The sequence below is a fragment of the Hyla sarda genome, chromosome 5, assembly GCF_029499605.1.
Source record: "Hyla sarda isolate aHylSar1 chromosome 5, aHylSar1.hap1, whole genome shotgun sequence".
Lineage (NCBI taxonomy): Eukaryota > Metazoa > Chordata > Amphibia > Anura > Hylidae > Hyla > Hyla sarda.
Window position 1 is genome coordinate 212,913,560 of NC_079193.1, and position 18,730 is coordinate 212,932,289.

Genomic DNA, 18,730 nt, shown 5'->3' on the forward strand with positions numbered 1-18,730 from the left:
TGCTCCATCTGTCCACAAGACGTTTTCCTAGAAGGATTTTGGCTTACTCAAGTTCATTTTGTCAAAATGTATTCTTGCTTTTTTATGTCTCTGTGTCAGCAGTGGGTTCTCCTGGGTCTCCTGCCATAGCGTTATTTATTTTAAATGTCAACGGATAATTCGCACTGACACTGATGCTCCCTGAGCCTGCAGGACAGCCTAAATATCTTTGGAACTTGTTTGGGGCTGCTTATCCACCATCCGGACTATCCTGTGTTGACACCTTTCATCAATTTTTCTCTTCCGTCCACGCCCAAGGAGATTAGTTAAAGTGCCATGGGTTGCAAACTTCTTGATAATGTTGTGCACTGTGGACAAAGGCAAATCTAGATCTCTGGAGATGAACTTGTAACCCTGAAATTGTTGATATTTTTCCACAATTTTGGTTCTCAAGTCCTCAGACAGTTCTCCTCTTTCTGTTGTCCATGCTTAGTGTGGCACACACAGACACACAATGCAAAGACTAAGTGAACTTCTCTCCTTTTTATCTGCCTTCCAGTGTGATTTTTATATTGCCCACACCTTTTACTTGCCCCAGGAGCATCACATGCTTGAAACAATCTTATTTTTCCACAATTTTGAAAGGGTGCCAATAATTTTGTCCAGCCCATTTCTGGAGATTGGTGTGACATTATGTCTAGAGATGAGCGAACTTACAGTAATTCGATTTGTCACAAACTTCTCAGCTCGGCAGTTGCTGACTTTAGCCTGCATAAAAGAGAGTCTCCTAGGACTGTATCCACCTTTTCCAGCCCACCTTAAAGCTGAACTAATTTATGCAGGCTAAAGTCAGCAACCACCGAGCTGAGAAGTTCGTGACGAATCAAATTACTGTAAGTTCGCTCATCTCTAATTATGTCCAATTTGCTTTTTTTCCTTTCTTTTTTGGTTTAGTTCCAATACACACAAAGGGAATAAACATGTGTATAGCAAAACGTGTTCCTGCAATCCTTTTCTGTGAGAAATACTTCATTTTCTTGAAAAATTTCAGGGGTGCCAACATTTACGGCCATGACTGTATGTGGCAGTGGTATATTATGGGTGCACAGCTATAGCGTGTAGCAGTGGTATATTCCAGGCTGCACTGTGTGGAGCTATTATTTTTGGGGGCACAGTGTGTGGTAGCATTATATACAGGGCACACATACATGGCAGTAATAAATAGAGGAAAGTGTGTGTGGCTATATTCTATAAAAAGGAAAAAGTGTGTGGCAGTATTAACGTATATAATCCAACAAAAATTGCACACGTACAGCAAAGTTCATGTTAATAATATGAATACTTTACTTCATCTGTATGTTCTCATACAAAAACTTTAAAATACGGGAGCAGTGTAGTAGAACACGTTATATTCACCTAAGTGCTAGTCTCTGATAAGGGTTGCGGCATTAAATCAAAGTTTCTTGCTCCTGCCGGAGCTTCTCATGCCGAAGCTTCCAGGCTTGCCATTCACCCAACTTTCCTTGCAGACAGACTGAGCGAAAAGAACTCACACCTTTGTGTAGAGTAGAGTAGCGCTCACAAAAGTTTGAGCTCTTTTCGCTCTGTCTGTCTGCAAGGAAAATTGGGTGAATGGCAAGCCTGGAAGCTTCGGCATGAGAAGCTCCGGCAGGAGCAAGTGACTTTGATTTAATGCCTCAACCCTGATCAGAGATGAGCACTTAGGTGAATATAACGTGTTCTACTACACTGCTCCCGTATTTTGAAGTTTTTGTATGAGAACATACAGATGAAGTAAAGTATTCATATTATGAACATGAACTTTGTTTTAAGAGTGCAATTTTTTTACATTAAGTTGTTACTGAGGATCTGTGGAGACTCAGGTGCAAAATTTCACCCTACCCATATGTTTCAGTGAGTATTAATGTATATACAGGGACACAGTGTGTGACAGCATAATATACAGGGCTCAGTATGTGGCAGGGTTCTATTAAGAGGGTGTAGCGTGTGGCACGTTAGGAAGTTTTTTTCTTAGTATAGACAATGAGGATCTATTGTAAAAGTAAGTAGCCAAAGATTTTTGGGTGACAAACTCTGCAGAAATGAAAATAAAAAAGTCATGGTGATCTGCACCAGACAAAGAATAAAATGAACTACAGAAGTCTTTATCTGTAAGTCATTGAACGTTTTTGTGTAATCTGCCTGACTGTGTGCCATCAGTACTGTGTTCACTTATATGGTATGCACTGATAAAGGGTAAGGCTCCTTTCACACTATGAGCATTCATCCATTATTAAACGTCCGTTTTCTGTGTGAAAACGGATGTATAATAACGGATGAAATAACGGGTGCTAACGGCTAAATAAACATGCATCTGTTAAGACCCATTATAACATCCCTCATGTATGGCCGTAACACCTCTGCCTACAGACTCCCACAGCCAGGACTACTACTACACCCATCATGGAACAGACTTGTTTCCATGATGGGAGTTGTAATTCCCTGGCTGCGGGAGTCTGCATACAGCTGGGGAGGCTACATTAGTGTTTGTACTACTACTCCCATCATGGAACAGAGTCTGTTCCATGGTTGGGGTTGTAGTACAGGGACTGAGGGATTGATCACACCGGGTCTCATTTCTTAGACCTGATGCAATCAGAAGTTATTAAGCAGGGGAGCGGGCGGCAATCTCCACAACCCTGTGATGTATGGTGTATTTTAACTTTCATCTTTGAATCCCCCGCGGGGAGCTCTGAATGGCCGGTACTGAGGAGCCATTCAGGGCTCTCTGCGGGGTTTTTAAAATGAATATGTATATTAAAAGTGCTGTGGGGAGCAAGATATTTAGCCTATAGCGCATTAATAAATATATACCCCCGCAGCGCATGTATAATGTATCTTCCGCAGCGCATGTATAATATACCCTACGCAGCGCATCTATATACATATGCCACCACAGCGCTATATGTGAAAAGCATTCTAGAAGCAGCATCGGCCGGCCTGATGCTGCTGATAGAAATACTTTTCATACATAGCGCTGCGGCGGGCAGATAACGCTATATGTCTGCCCCCCCCCCCCCCCCCCAGAGCATCTATATACGTATACTTTTCATTCATAGCGCTGCAGGGGTATATGTATATAGATGCGCTGGGGGGCAGACATATAGCGTTATCTGCCCACCACAGCGCATCTATATACATATGCCGCCGCAGCGCTATGTATGAAAGGTATCGGGCCGGTTGATGCTGCTGCTAAAATGCTTTTCACATATAGCGCTGCGGCAGCATATGTATATAGATGCGCTGTGGGGGGCAGATAACGCTATATGTCTGCCCCCCCCAGCGCATCTATATATATATATACCCCTGCAGCGCTATGAATGAATAGTATTTCTATTAGCAGTGCATAGAGCCACCAGCCGGCTGGTGGCACTATGCACTGCTAATAGAAATACTATTCATTCATAGCGCTGCAGAGGTATATCTATTAGCAGTGCACAGCCGGCTGGTGGCACTATGCACTGCTATTAGAAATACTATTCATTCAAAGCGCTGCAGGGGTATATGTATATAGATGCGCTGGGGGGGGGCAGACATATAGTGTTATCTGCCCCCCACAGCGCATCTATATACGTATGCTGCCGCAGCGCTATGTGTGAAAAGCATTTTAGCAGCAGCATCGACCGGCCCGATGCTGCTGATGTGAAAAGTATTTCTATCAGCAGCATCGGGCCGGTCGATGCTGCTGCTAAAATGCTTTTCACACATAGCGCTGCGGCAGCATATGTATATAGATGCGCTGTGGGGGGCAGATAACACTATATGTCTGCCCCCCCCCCAGCGCATCTATATACATATACTTTTCATTCATAGCGCTGCAGGAGTATATGTATATAGATGCACTGGGGGCGGGGGGGGGGGGGGGGGGGGGACAGACATATAGCCGCCACATATGCCACTGCATCACTATGTATGAAAAGTATTTCTATCAGCAGCATCGAGCCGGCCGATGCGGTCGCTAGAATGCTTTTCACATATAGTGGTGCGGTGGCATATGTATATAGATGCGCTGTGGATGGTATATTATACATGCGCTGCAGAGGGTACATTACACATGCGCTGCGGGGGGCACATTATACATGCGTTGCGGGGGAGTATATATTTTTTAATGTGCCGGCAGGAGCTATATATTTATAAATGCGCCGTCAGGGGCTATATATTTATTAATGCGCCGGCAGGGGCTATATATTTATTAATGCGCCGGCAGGGGCTATATATTTATTAATGCGCCGCCAGGGGGTCATATCTTTATTAATGCGATGCAGGGGGCATATTATAAATGCGCTGGGGGGCTAGATATATAGGCTATATGTCTGCCCCCCCCTCCGCAGCACTATATATCTTGCCTCCCACAGCACTTTTAATATACATATGGCCCCCGCTGCCACTCACAATGTTCATTTTAAAAACCCCGCTGAGAGCCCTGAATGGCTCCTAGGTACAGGCCATTCAGGGCTCCCCGCGGGGGATTCAAAAATGAAATTTAAAACACACCATACATCACAGGGTTGAGGAGCTTGACGCCCGCTCCCCTGCTTAATAACTTTGGATCGCATCGGGTTTCAGAAGTGAAAGCCAATGCGATCAATCCATCAGCCCCTGTTCTACAACCCCCATCATGGAATGGACTGTTCCATGATGGGGGTGGTAGTACAAACACTAATGAAGCCTCCCCAGCTATCTGCAGATTCCCAGAGACAGGGAATTACTACTCCCATCATGGAAACAAGTCTGTTCCATGATGAGAGTAGTAGTAGTCCCTCAGCACTGCAGGAGTCTGCTGATGTCACCTCTTCTGAGCATGCTCAGAAGTAATAACGGATGTTATAAACCAGCTGCAAACAGATGACATAAAGGCTCATCCGATAAATAATTTATCTGTTTCTTGTGACGGAAGAAAAATTAGTGCATGTTCCATTAATTCTTCCATCACAACTAACGTCCGTTATTCATGACAGGCCATAATGGGTCATAACGGATAATCACAAAATCCCATTAAAGTCTATAGGATTTTTTAACGGACGTTTAACATCCTTTTTTAAAGCTTTTCTAACGGACGTTTATAATGGATCTTTTAACGGATTAATTTTACAGTGTGAAAGCAGCCTAAAACTACCACGGTACTCTTATTAGTGTCTAAGTCACACTGGGAGCTGTAGTTTTACATAATAAAACCATCTTTTGTGTCTTAACCTGACTTAGCAATTGGTATTTTTGATTATTAGAAGCAAAACTATTTAGTAGCATGCTACACCACAGGCATCCATCACACAAACTCTCACCCCTGCCAGTATGCATCAGTATACCTTTCTGTTTACAGTATAGGATAGTAAAATGTAAAGTACACTCCCTTGCCCTTATAAATGTTCGTTGCTCAATAGATCTTTTATGCGCCCATTTAATTTATCACTATTGGATGCACATCGCCCTGTATAAATAGGGGATATGCAGCCGTCAGTGAAAAATGTAATGGGCCACATGCTTCATTCAGGCTTGGTAATGTCCTGCACTTTACTATAAATGTAAATACAGTAACCCCCCTATAATCCTACACTTCATGGTATAATTTTTACAATTGACATAACCTGCTGCTTTCCACCTAATGTATATATCAGAAAATGTTCTGTCGGCAATAAAACAAAATACCCGATTATCTGGGAAGCCAATGAACAACTTACTTTGTGAAAAATCTTTTGCTGCATGTGCTACACGTGAAGGGCTTTAAACTGCTGTCATGTGTGCATAAATGCTCATATATTTTGTTCCATTCTTGCTCTGCATATTAAAAAAAACATAATATTATATTTTACATTTATTTTAAACTTTATTCAGTGAACAGATCCTCTTAAAAGAGACTACAATGTGAAAGCTACCCCACAAAATAATCCAGGGCAGAAGATACTGGAAAAGGTTTCTGTTGCTTTTCACAGAACACTGAGCCTAGAATAAAATTATACAAAATTTACAGGAAATAAACTTGTCTACATTGTTTGTCAATCTGCCGGATTTTCAGTGTCACTGAAACAAACAATCTTGGATTTAATCTCCCAGCTGATTTGTTCCCTATTAGCCGAGGAATATAGAAGGCATTCCTGATAATGGCCCTGTGTACAAGGACCAGCAACCAGCTGACAAACAAGCAAGTAGGGCTGGGCGGTATGAGCAAAAACATGTGTCACGGTATTTTTTTAAGTAATGGCGGTTTCACGGTATTTAACGGTATTCCCCCCCCCCCCGCTTCTCTCCCAACACCCTCCCCCCCCTCACAATTATCAGCTGCGCTGTCCCCACATCTTGTCACCCGTGTGCGCTCCTCTGCTCATCCTGCTATGAGTTGCGGGCCGCCAGCGCTAGAAATCTGGACTACAAATAACGTTTCCCGGGCTGCAAAATAAATAAACTTTAACTAACCTGCCTACATTCCCCCGTTGCTCTGCTACCCTCTTTACTGTCCTGCGCTGTGGTCCTCTTGCAGTTACCTTGGGACGGGAAAGTCACAGAGCCAGCCTATCATCGGCCGGGGCGGGACATCGCTGCGGCCGGTGATAGGCTGAGCACGCTGTCATGTATGCTCCTTACATGACAGTGGGCTCAGCCTATCAGCGGCCGAGGTGGGATATCGCTGTGGCCGGTGATAGGCTAACGGCTCTGTGACTTTCCCATCCTCAGGACCGCAGCGGAGGGACCACGTCGGAAGGTAAGTTAAAGTTTGTTTTGTTTATTTTTGCAGCGTTATTTGTAGTACAGATTTCTAGCGCTAGCGGCCCGCAAATCGTATGAGGATGAGCAGAGGAGCGCACGCGGGTGACATGATGTGGGAACAGATTATCTGCGCTGACAATTCAGGGGGGGGGGGCGGGTAAGCAGAATAGCGCTCGCGGGTCAAATATGATTAGTTCCCCGATGTGGGGACAGTGCGCTGCGGCGGATAATTCACTTATTCGAGGGGGGGAGGGGCCCAACCGGTATTGCGGTATGGGCAAAATTTATATAGTGAGGGGAAAAAATAATCGGTATTCGGTATGAACCGGTATACCGCCCAGCCCTACAAGCAAGCACTTGCTGATTCCATCTTTATCTTTCCATCGTAAACAGGGGATGTGCAGCCGATAGCAATGAAGTTATTGGGCCGCATTATAGATTGGGCCTTGTGAAGGCTCAGCAAACAAGTGCTGATCAGTAAGATAGGCACTTATTGCTTGCCTCTCATTGGCTTCTGTGAAGGACCCTTAGTTATAAATGATCTGTGGTCAATACAAAAATATTCAGTGTTTTTACATTACTTTGTAGCCACGAGAGCATAATTCCAACTACATTTTAACTTTCTTGCTCCACCCTGTTTCTGAAGTATAGGGACTTAACTATTTAAAGGACTGTGTGTACTTTTAACCACTTAAGGATTCAGCCCATCTTGGCCTTAAGGACTCAGACAATTTTATTTTTACGTTTTCGTTTTTTCCTCCTCGCCATCTAAAAAATCATAACTCCTTTATATTTTCATCCACAGACCCATATGAAGGCTTGTTTTTTGCGCGACCAATTGTCCGTTGTAATGGCATCACCCACTTTACCATAAAATGTATGGCACAACTAAAAAAATACTTTTTGTGTGGGGAAATTAAAGAGAAAACCCCAATTTAGCAAATTTTGGAAGGTTTCGTTTTCACACCGTACAATTTATGGTAAAAATGACATGTGTTCTTTATTCTTTGGGTCAATACGATTAAAATGATATCCATGATAATATACTTTTCTATTACTGTTACGCTTAAAAAAAAAATCGCAAACTGTTTAACCAAATTAGTACGTTTTGAAGACCTATAACTTTTCATTTTTCCGTATAAGTGGCGGTATGAGGGCTAATTTTTTGCGCCATGATCTGTAATTTTTATTGATATCATATTTGCTTATATAAAACTTAATACTTTTTTTATAACATTTTTTGGGAATAAAATGTTATAAAAAAACAGCTATTTTTGACTTTTTTTTTTACGTTCACCGTACGGCATCATTAACATTTTATTTTAATAGCTGGGATATTTACGCACGCGGCGATACCAAATATGTATATAAAAATTATTTATTTTTTACACTTTTTGGGGGGTGAAATAAGGAAAATGGGACAATTTACGTTTTTATTGGGGGGAGGGGGTTTTTCATTTTTTTTTACTTTTATTTTTACACATTAATAGTTCCCATAGGGGAATATTTATAGCAATCATTCAATTGCTAATACTGTGCAGTGCTATGTATAGGACATAGCACTGATCAGTATTATCGGTCATCTTCTGCTTTGGTCTGCTCGATCGCAGACCAGAGCAGAAAAACCCCGGGAGACGGCCGGAGCAAGGTGAGGGGACCTCCGCCCGACATGCTGGATGATCGGATCACCGCGGCAGCGCTGCGGGCGATCCGATCATCCATTTAAAGTACCGCGATGCTGCAGATGCTGTGATCTGTATTGATCACGGCATCTGAGGGGTTAATGCCGAACATCCACGCCATCGCGGATGTCCGCCATTACAGGCGGGTTCCTGGCTGCTATCAGCAGCCGGGACCTGCCGCGCATTATGCAAGCATCGCTCCGATGATTGCGGTTATGCATAGGACGTAAGTGTACATCCTGGTGCGTTAAGTACCAGCTCACCAGGACGTACATTTAAGTCCTGCGTCGTTAAGGGGTTAATTGAATAGTCCTATGGGTGGAAACTTTATTTCATTTTGCAACAGATTGTCTTCCAAATAGTAATACCCCTATATTGTGAGAATAGGGTGGGTGGTTCACATAGCAAGAAAGTAAACACACTGTTAGAATAAGGGTACCCAAATCTACAAAGTGATATAAAAAAAAATATATATATATATATATATATATATAAAAAATTTGGGGGGGGGGGGGGGAATTTACTACAGGTCCTCTTTAAGGGGCTTAGCAATATTTATGTCCTACTGATCACAAAGTAGAGGAAGGAGGCTCCTTTCCTAGCCAGTCATCGCAAAGTGTATCTAAACGTTCACATAGCTTCTGACAGTCATAGAGAAGTCAGAAGTTGGGAATGGTGAGGTCTGGCTGCTGAGGTAGGCATTATGTCCCTTCGTTCGAGCAATCAGTTGGAGTCCGGACCCCCAACAATCTCAACTTTTGATGTCTCTATAACAGGTAAGAAGTTATGTAAACTATTAGGTACACTATAAACTCTAAAGTACAGTAAAGAGGATGAGGGGAGATATGACTGATCATATGAGAGAGAAGATTTCAGAGTTTTAATTGAAATTGGAGACAGAACAGGGTCAAAGGAAAAAAGGGGGATAAAGAGGGGAATCACTCGGATGTTCTGTGCATTTTTTGTTTAGTCCACTAATGCAGTCTGGTTCAATGGCAACAGGGAACACAAAGGAACATTGATAATAAACTACTGCTGTGGTGACAACTCAGGACACATTCCTTGGTCATCCAGCAATGTAAAAAACAGAGCCCTTGTGGAATTATTCTAGATGTGCATTTTAACACTTTATATAGAAATTAAATAAGATAACAGGCCATACAGTGACCGCATCTCTTTCAGCACAAATAATAATAGGTATCTTTATTCAGAATTATGAAGGATTGCTGTGTGAAATTGTAAGCAGCAGTAAACTTCAAGAAGGACCAAGGGGATCATGTGTTCTACCGCAATCTTATCATAGAAGATAGTAGAAAAAAATAGAATGTTTCACCTAAAATTCAACTTATACCCAGAGTCCTCTGTGTTATTCAGTTCTGTACTTAGTGGAGTATCAGCCATTGAACTACTTTTGTTCCTATGCAGCTATTTTGTTCAATGTAGGTGGTAAGCACAATACCTAATCTCTGAGGACTGGGCTGGACATGAACAGATTTTTGATTCTTTGTCTTTGTAGTCATTACTATTCATTTTTTCTTCAGTGAAGCAGTATAAGACTTTGTGGTTTTGCAGAAATTGTGCTGTATGTAGCTGACATGTTTTAATACAATTTTTTTATTATAATTTTTTTTTTTTTTTACATAAAAACATACACTGATCACAAAAAAGGCTCTGTTCATATCTGTGTAGTGAATTCCATTTTCTGTTTATTCTTAGTAGCAAAAAAATGAAATCCAAGTTGTGAACGATCCATGACATGCGGTACTCCAGTAACTTATAATGGGCTCTGCTGTAGTGGCCACTGTCTTCCCTGTAGGAACAGTTCTGCATGTTGTACTATTTCCTTTAAATCAAATGGAATATGTGATGAAGGCTCTGAACTGATCTGCAAAGGAGCCTAAATAAGATTATTCATTTATTGTACAGGTTGTTACTGTCCTTATACCACCAAAGAAGTGTATATTATGTAATGTATTGGGACTAGAGTGTCTCTGGCCCATGGAAAGTTTGGAGTGATGCATTCAGCATCTGTGTTTATCTCTGGAAGGCTTTAAGGAGCACCCCCCAGAGTAAAAGGGGTACTCCGCTGCTCAGTGTAACAAACTGTTCTGAAAGCTGGAATCGGGAGCTCGTGACGTGATTCATAGTCTCCCCCCCCCATGACGTCACATCCTACTCCCTCAATGAAAGTCTATGGGAGGGGGCGTGGCAGTGTCACGCCCCCCCCACCCATAGACTTGCATTGAGGGAGCGGGGCTTTGACATCACGAGCTCCCTGAGCCGGCTCCAGCATTTGGAACAGTTTGTTTCAAACGCTGAGCAGCGGAGTACCCCTTTAAGCTACAACATGCCATGCTCCTGGCCTAAGCAGTAAGGCATAAAGTGGGGGAGTAAATGAAAACACAGTGCCAAATAAGTGCCAATCCTGCTTCATTTTAGCATGGAACACAGAGGATTTCTGCTCCAAAATTTCATCGAGGATTGTTGGTAGGTGCTTTGTGCCAAACCTTTTTCATTGTTGTTTGAGTGACAACATAAGTCTAAACGGCAATCGCCTATCATTTCAAGAGTCTGTTTACATCCACACTTCCGCCTGTGTTTACAGCTGCTGTATTCTTGCTATCTCATAACCCAGGATCACAATAAATCACAATAAAAAGGTATAGGCAGAGCCTAAGGCCAACCCAACTGTTTGTACAATGAAAATCTTTTTTTTTTTTTGTTTTTTTTGTGATGCACCCTGCTTTACAGGGATGAAAGTTTTTACACTGTTTCTGCCATGGGAACAAAACTGAGAATACTAGCTGGAGCCCAATTGATGCTATGGAATAACACAAAGGAGGTTGCTCCAGTCCATGGGCTGCTTAGATAGCAAGAAGATTAGGATCAACATCCTTCTCCTGTTTAGAGAGTCAAAAACCATCAGTATAATAAAAGTTTCTCTATTTTATACTCCATAATGTATGCGTTTCTCTTCTCTTTCTGGATCCCAAGAGAAGAAAAAGAGACAAAGTTAAAGTGTATGAGGTATGGAGGTGCAGACACCAGCAGTTAGGGCATGGGGAGATTGGAAAGACCGTACCTTTACTTACAGTGCAGTTTGTAAAGTTACATTGAGGTTGTTTTATAACCCATCTGAACAGTCAGTTAGGCAGGCCGAGTCGCAGTGGCAAACCTCTTCCTGCAATTAACATGCGGGGCTCCATGTGGAGAAGGAGGTGTGTTGCTGTGACTTTGCAAGCCTCTCGGACTGTTCAGCTGGATTAGAAAACAGTCGTAATATAATTTAACACACTGCAGCCACAGTAAGTTCATCAGTCTTATCTCCTAATGCTCCAAGTTCTGATGTCTTTAGCTCCATACCTCGTACAGAGATGACAGTTACACTTTAAGTATATTAGTTGGTGAAATTTGGTAGAGGGCTTAGGAGGAAGCACAGCATGAATACAAGTAAAAATGCAGGCCAATATGGGATTGTTAATGAGCAACTAATATGTAAGCTACCTTAGAAAAAAAAAATGAAGGACATACCCACAAGTCCACATTGACAACACTTGAAGACATCTTCGCTATGACAGGTCACATGCAGGTTTCTAACACTTTCACTGTCAAATGATAATGGGCATTTTGTGCACAAGAACACGTCACTCTTCTGGTCATGGCCTCTCATGTGGCTTTTCCATGCACTCTGAGTCATGAACCGTTTCTCACATACCTGACATTGGTAGCTCTTTCTTACCAGACGATGGCTTTTTATGTGTTTTTCCATTGGGTCCCATTCACTCATGAAGCAGTCACAATACAAGCAGGTGAACCCACCACCATGTTTGTGGCACTGCACGTGTACTTTGTACGTGTCCTTTGTCTCAAATTCAAGTTGACAAGAAGAACACTTATAGCTTTGTTTCTTGTCAGCATTGTTTTTGATGTGGTCAGCTGACAAGGAGGGCGGATTTGCCAGTTTTCTACATCTGCTCCTTGCGGATTCTTCTACCAAATTACTTTTAGGAACCTTTGCTTCAGTTGGTAAAGAAAGGGGTCTCAGGTTTGAAATGCGGTAAAGACCCAGAGACAAGAGGTGCTCACATTGAGCGTCATCTTCATCTTTACTTTTGGGAGAATTCACAGAGCTTGAAGGTGGCATGGAGTCACTTGGCATAGATTCATCTAAGGGAAATTCTGACTGTTCTCCTTCAAATAATGAATTCACTTCACTGGCACCGACCATATTATTATTACCACTTTGGTCCCCAAGACTCATATCACACGACCCTGGACTCAGAGTGTTTAACATTCTGTACAAGAAGGGGATTTTTTCTAAGTTTTCCTCATTCTCTTTATTGTCCTGGGCCATATCCTCCCCAATGCCATAAGAATCACTTTCCTCGTGTTCAGTGCTTCCTGGAATCAGAGGTGTTTGATCGAGCTGATGAACATCCGACACATGATGGCAGATTTTATTTTTCAAGCTGCTGGTAAACTGGCATAGTTTGCACCTATAGACCTCCAGCAAAAATACTTCAACCAGGTTGGCCATCCTGGCATCTAAGTCTTCTGCAGTACATGCATAAAAGCTTGCTGTTGTAATCTCTGCATGGATATGCAATGCGGTTGGTGTTATACTCTCAAACTTATATTTCAGTTCATTCATTTTCTAAACACAACAAGATAAGAATACCTAAAAAATATGAGAAACATAATTACATGGAGTTCCAACCATATATATCATGCAAGTTATAGCCTAAAAACTGTACTGTACTAGAATTTTCATAATAAAGTGTACCAGTGGTTGGAGTTGTCTTTTTACAGAGCTCCACTGCACCATATCCAGAATGCCCAGAGGCTGCAGTAAGAGCCTTTACTGTGTTCATATTCTTCTGCAAGGAACATGAGGGGATGGCATTAACACATTACTTGCACAAACTATATTGAGAAATGTATTAAAAGATGCATTATTAGGCCAGTAGTAACAAAAAAAATGGTGGAATCATCAATGAGGTTTATGTTATAAATCTTTCAGCAGATAGGTTCAAATAGTGTTCAAAAATTTGCAGCTTTTCTTATGTTTTGCGTAAAAAAAAAAATTTGCGTGTTGCTACTTTTGCAACTTTACCACACCATTTTTCTGGTGTCGATCATTCATAAATTTCCCCCATGATCAATAGGATCTGCTACAAAATAGATCCATCATATTTATCACAGATACTTTAACATTGGAACTCCTGAACTCCTAGAATCACAGGTGACTAATGCTGACAAACCAAACAAAAAATAATAGTAGGCATGTGCAGCTGACCTCAATTGACTATGCTACAGGGGCTGTACAGTTAGTGTAATTCATAATATAGTGTCTGTACCTGTGTGTGATGGTGGTCTTGCAATTCTTCTGTTACTTTGGCCCCAATGTTAATTTTTAACAGCATACAAAATTTGTGTCGTCTCATGTTTTCCCAGGTTGCAATGCGGCCCGAGACATTACATCACTAGTCAGGTGTTCAGAGGTAGCCTGTCTGACTCAATGGGTGGAGCAACCGCTGGGTGGGAGGGAGATCATTCTGCAAGAATTGTAGTTTTGCAACAGCTGGAGGCACCCTGGTCAGAAAACACTGGTCTTTTTCATTGAAGGGGGCACAGGTGTGTTCAAATGGGTTGGGTGGCTAGTCTGTGGGAGGGAGACAAGCAGAGTATTCCTGCTCCATCCTGCCCGGGCTACAAAATAAATGAAAATAAACCATCTCTCACCTTCCTGGGTTACCGCGGAGCACCACTACAGCTGATCGGTCCTCCGGTCCATCTTCTTCATACTTCCGTGTGAACGAAGCGTCACATGGCGCTCAGCCTATCGCCGGCTGCTGCGATGTTCTGCCTCGGCCCATAATAGGCTGAGCGCCATGTGACGCTTCGTTACACATGGAAGTATGAAGGAGATGGACCGGAGGACCGATCAGCTGTAGTGGCGCTCCGCGGGAACCCAGGAAGGTGAGAGATTGTTTATTTTCATTTATTTTGCAGCCCGGGCAGGACGGAACAGGAATACTCTGCACCAGAGTGCTCCTTTAATCTCGCATTCAGCCCCAGGACAAGCATGGATCCCTCCTAAGCATTTCCATTACTGGCAGGTACGTAAAATCACCTCATGGTGGATACCCCTTTAAGATTGTAAAATAGTGGCTCATGTAGACAGGCAGCTCAGGGTTTTGCCTTTCTGCTCCACGGGAGGTTTCTGTCCTTCCTGAGCTCGCCTTAGGACACCTTCGTTACGGTTTGACAGGTGTACTGCCCCAGTCAAACTCCCCACTTGAGACTGTCCCAGAGTGTCGATTAGAGTTGAGCTAGGAGTCTTGCAAACCCGGTCTCATCAGAACTTTGGGGTAAAGGGAGCTCGCCAAGCACTGAAACTTTGCCAGGCAGGCCTAGCAACAATACGCCGCTACGAGCAGACACACTGCTGCGATGTGCGAGTTGCCGCGCATGCGCGTTGTACTCGCACATATCGGGCTCGCTCCCCCTGCTCCCTGAGCTAGGACGAGAGCAGCCGCGACGTGCGAGTATACTGCGCATGCACGTAGCGACTCGCATATGGCAGTGTGTCTGCTCGTAGCGGCGAATTGCCGCTCCGAGCAGGCACCTGTAAAGGCAGCATACATCGGTCCTTCAGCCACGGATCTGCAGCGTAATATGTGCTGGTGATCCGCTCGTGTGAACGTACTCTTATAGAAGAAGGGATAAGGGATACATAGCGTTTTGGAACCTGAATGAATGATAGGAAAAGTAAATTACAAGGAGATGACATCAGGGTAGCCCAGCATACCTTGCAGCAAGATCACATGAACGCAGGTCAGTCAATCATTGGTTGCATTATGTTACATACAGCTCTGAGGCCATTTAGGAGAAAGCGCAAGGGCGGGTTTAGGAGAGTGATAAAAATCACTGTGGAACTACTAAGCCCAGAAAACCTTCCCAAATACACTGCAAAGCATTCTGCAGCGGGCTGAATTATTGTGTCCAGTTGCTGAACTACAAATCCCAGCAGTGTCACTGCAGAACGAGCCCATGGAAAGCTGTCACATTATAAATGAAGGCAAGATAAGTAAAGCATTGTGCAGTCAGCTGACCTGTCTTAACATAAATCTGCACCAGAAGTGTTTAGAGTAAACTCAGAATAGGCATTTCAGGCCAAGTTACCTGTATTATAAGGGTTTAATCAAACATATAGCCTTTGTAGCCAGGTATTATATCAATCTGCATTTAAGTGTTGAGAGTAAACATGGAATATGCGTTTCAGGCCAAGTTACTTATTATTTCTGGGTTTATTTAAATGTAGCATTTGTAGCAGGGTTTTAACATAAATCTGTGTTAAAGGGGTTATCCAGGTATAGTAAACAAAGCTAATTTCTTTCAAAAGTTGCTCCCTGTCTGCCTCCAGGTTGGGTGTGGCTCTGCAGCTCAGTTCCACTTAAAGGGGTTCTCCGGTGCCTACACATTTTATCCCCTATCCAAAGGATAGGGGATAAGATGCCTGATCGCGGGGGTCCCGCCGCTGGGGACGCCCGCGATCATGCACGCGGCACCCGTTTGTAATCAGTCCCCCGGGCGTGTTCACTCCGGGTCTGATTACGGGCGACTACAGGGCCGGCGGTGTGTGACATCACGCTTCGCCCCTCAATGCAAGCCGACGGGAGCTATAGCTATCACGCCCCCTCCCGTAGGCTTGCATTGAGGGGCGGAGCGTGACGTCACACGGGGGCGGAGGCGTGATGTCACACACCGCCGGCCCTGTAGTTGCCCGTAATCAGACCCGGAGCGAACAAGCCCGGGGGACTGATTACAAACGGGGTGCCGCGTGCATGATCGCGGGCGTCCCCAGCTGCGGGACTCCCGCGATCAGGCATCTTATCCCCTATCCTTTGGATAGGGGATAAAATGTGTAAGCACCGGAGAACCCCTTTAAGTGAACGGAGCCAAGTTGCAATACCACTTACAACCTGAAGACAGACATGGACTTTTTTTTTTTTTTTAATAAAAGAAATTAGCTCCGTTTTTCTATTCCTGGATAACCCCTTTAAAAGCATTGCAAGTGAAAGCTGACTGCCAGTTTCTCTGCTGCAGCTGGGACATGTCTAAAGTCCCCCACCGGTCAGGAGAACGAGAAAGGGATAAGCACACGATTGCTGCCCCATAGACCTATAGTGGAGTAGCAAGAGCAATTGTACCACTCGCTTTTTCCTGCTTGCTCTACTGGTCTGTGGGTATCTCAGAACTGAGACCCTGACCGATCAAAAGGTTTGACATATTACTGTATATATTTGCCAAGTGTCATATAAAAAGTTGTTTTATTTTTAAGAGGTACACTTTCATGCTACGCATCTGCTTTGTGGAAAATCCAAAGCAAATCTGCTTAGTGTGTATTTACCCTTACACCTTAGCACAGTGTTTCCCAATCAGGGTGCCTCCAGCTGTTGCCAAACTACAACTCCCAGCATGCCTGGACAGCCAAAGGCTGTCCAGGCATGCTGGGAGTTGTAGTTTGGCAACAGCTGAAGGCACCCTGATTGGGAAACACTGCACAGTGTTCTCCAACCTGTAATCATCCAATGATAGACTGGAGGTGTAACTTTCCCCCGATTGGGGTCTGGAGCTCGAGCCCGCTGTAAATACAACCTCCAGCCTACCTGACAACTGCACAAGAGGGAATGTTCTGTCTCCTATAGTAAACAACTATCTAGCCTGCTGTTCCCTCAGCTGCCACATTCACATGTCACAAACTCCACCTCTAGAGGACGCTCTCCTCTTACCAACTAACCAGGGAACTTTACCTGCACTTCTGGCATCTGTCACTTACCGTCTACATAGGTGACACGAAGCAGCGGAAACTCCATACACGAGCCGGCCGTGTTGTTACGGCGCAGGGAACTGGCAGCACCCACCGGGCGGGCATCCACTTGTCGCTTCCGCCACCGCCGCTCCCAGCCGCCTGTTGCGCTCAGTGCAGCGCTTCCCGTCAGTCAGTCTGCAGCCTCTACAACTCTCCCACGTTTTTTTTTTCCTTCAAGAAACTTTATTGACAGCGGCTTAAGATTTTAGTAATGTGGCGTACACTTTTATGGGGGAGATGTTCATTCCTACTGCTCTGACAGGACTTCACCCGCCAATTGCGGTAAAATCCTCTGCAATGACTCTCTATGGCAGTGCTTCCCAACCTGCAGATCTCCAGCTGTTGCAAAATAACGGATTGTAAAAAAAAAAAAAAAATCCCATTGACATGAATGGGATTTTTTTTAAACCGTTTTTAATACGTTTACAGCCTGCAAGAACGGAACCAAAGCGGGAAAAAAAATAAATAAATAAATAAAACCGGACCAGCCAGTAATGCTGATTGAGGGGAGTTGTAACAGAGTCTGATCCATGATGGGGATAGTAGTACAAACACTAATGTAGTCCCCCCCAGCCACCGGCAGACTCCCGCAGCCGGGGAATTACTACTCCCATCATGGAACAGACTTGTTTCCATGATGAGAGTAGTAGTAGTCCCACAACACTGTAGGAGTCTGCTGATTTCACCTCTTCTGAGCATGCTCAGATGTAATTACGGATACTTTAAACCGGGATGCATAGGATGACATTAAAAGTTCATCCGTTTGCCATAGACTTCAATGTTAAAATTATGATGTCCGTGTTTTCTTCAATTTTTTTCAGGGAAGAAAAAATACTGCATGTGCCGTTTTTTTCTTCCATGAAAAAAACGGAAATGAGTGCAGACGGGTGCACATTGACATGAATGGGATTTTTTAAAAACCGTTTTTAATCCGTTTGCAGTCTGCAAAAACGGAACTGAAATGGGGATAAAAAAACAGGTAAAGACGGCCGTGTGAACAAGCCCTTACATGATGGGGGTAGTAGTACAGGGGCTGAGGGATTGATCACACCGGGTCTCACTTCTGAGATCCGATCAAAAGTTATTAAGCAGGGGAGCGGGCGGCATGGTCCGCAACCCTGCGATCACCGATGTATTTTACTTTCATTTTTAAATGGGCACTGTCATGAAATCTAAAAATTGATATGTTGTAGTACTTAAGTACTACAACATATCTCTAATATACTTTAATTAAAAAAAGTGATTTTAAACAAGTTTAAAATCACTTTTAAATTCGGCAACTAGGGGTCGCCCTCCTAGTGGCCGAATGCATTCTGCAGTGACGTCACTACTGAATTTCGACTCATTTCAGCCTGGCAATGAGTCGAAATCCAGTCACTGCGGTGCTCGCTCCCGCCTGTCAATCAAACAGGCGAGAGCGAGCACGCTGATA

At 43.6% G+C, this 18,730-nt stretch overlaps 1 protein-coding gene across 3 annotated transcripts in view; it reads right to left on the bottom strand.

Annotated features, from left to right (window-relative positions):
- LOC130273766 (oocyte zinc finger protein XlCOF6-like) overlaps positions 1-17,576 on the bottom strand; it is a 55,495-nt gene extending 37,919 nt beyond the window's left edge. Inside the window, exons 1-3 of one of the 3 annotated variants that reach the window (XM_056521069.1) lie at positions 17,266-17,576; positions 11,955-13,101; positions 5,718-5,814 (exon numbers count right to left, since the gene is read on the bottom strand). In XM_056521069.1, the coding sequence (XP_056377044.1) occupies positions 5,718-5,814; positions 11,955-13,074 (1,217 nt within the window). In that variant the 5' untranslated portion in view covers positions 13,075-13,101; positions 17,266-17,576. The other 2 variants (XM_056521070.1, XM_056521071.1) reach the window with 2 other exon arrangements.
- Between the last annotated feature and the right edge of the window lie 1,154 nt (positions 17,577-18,730).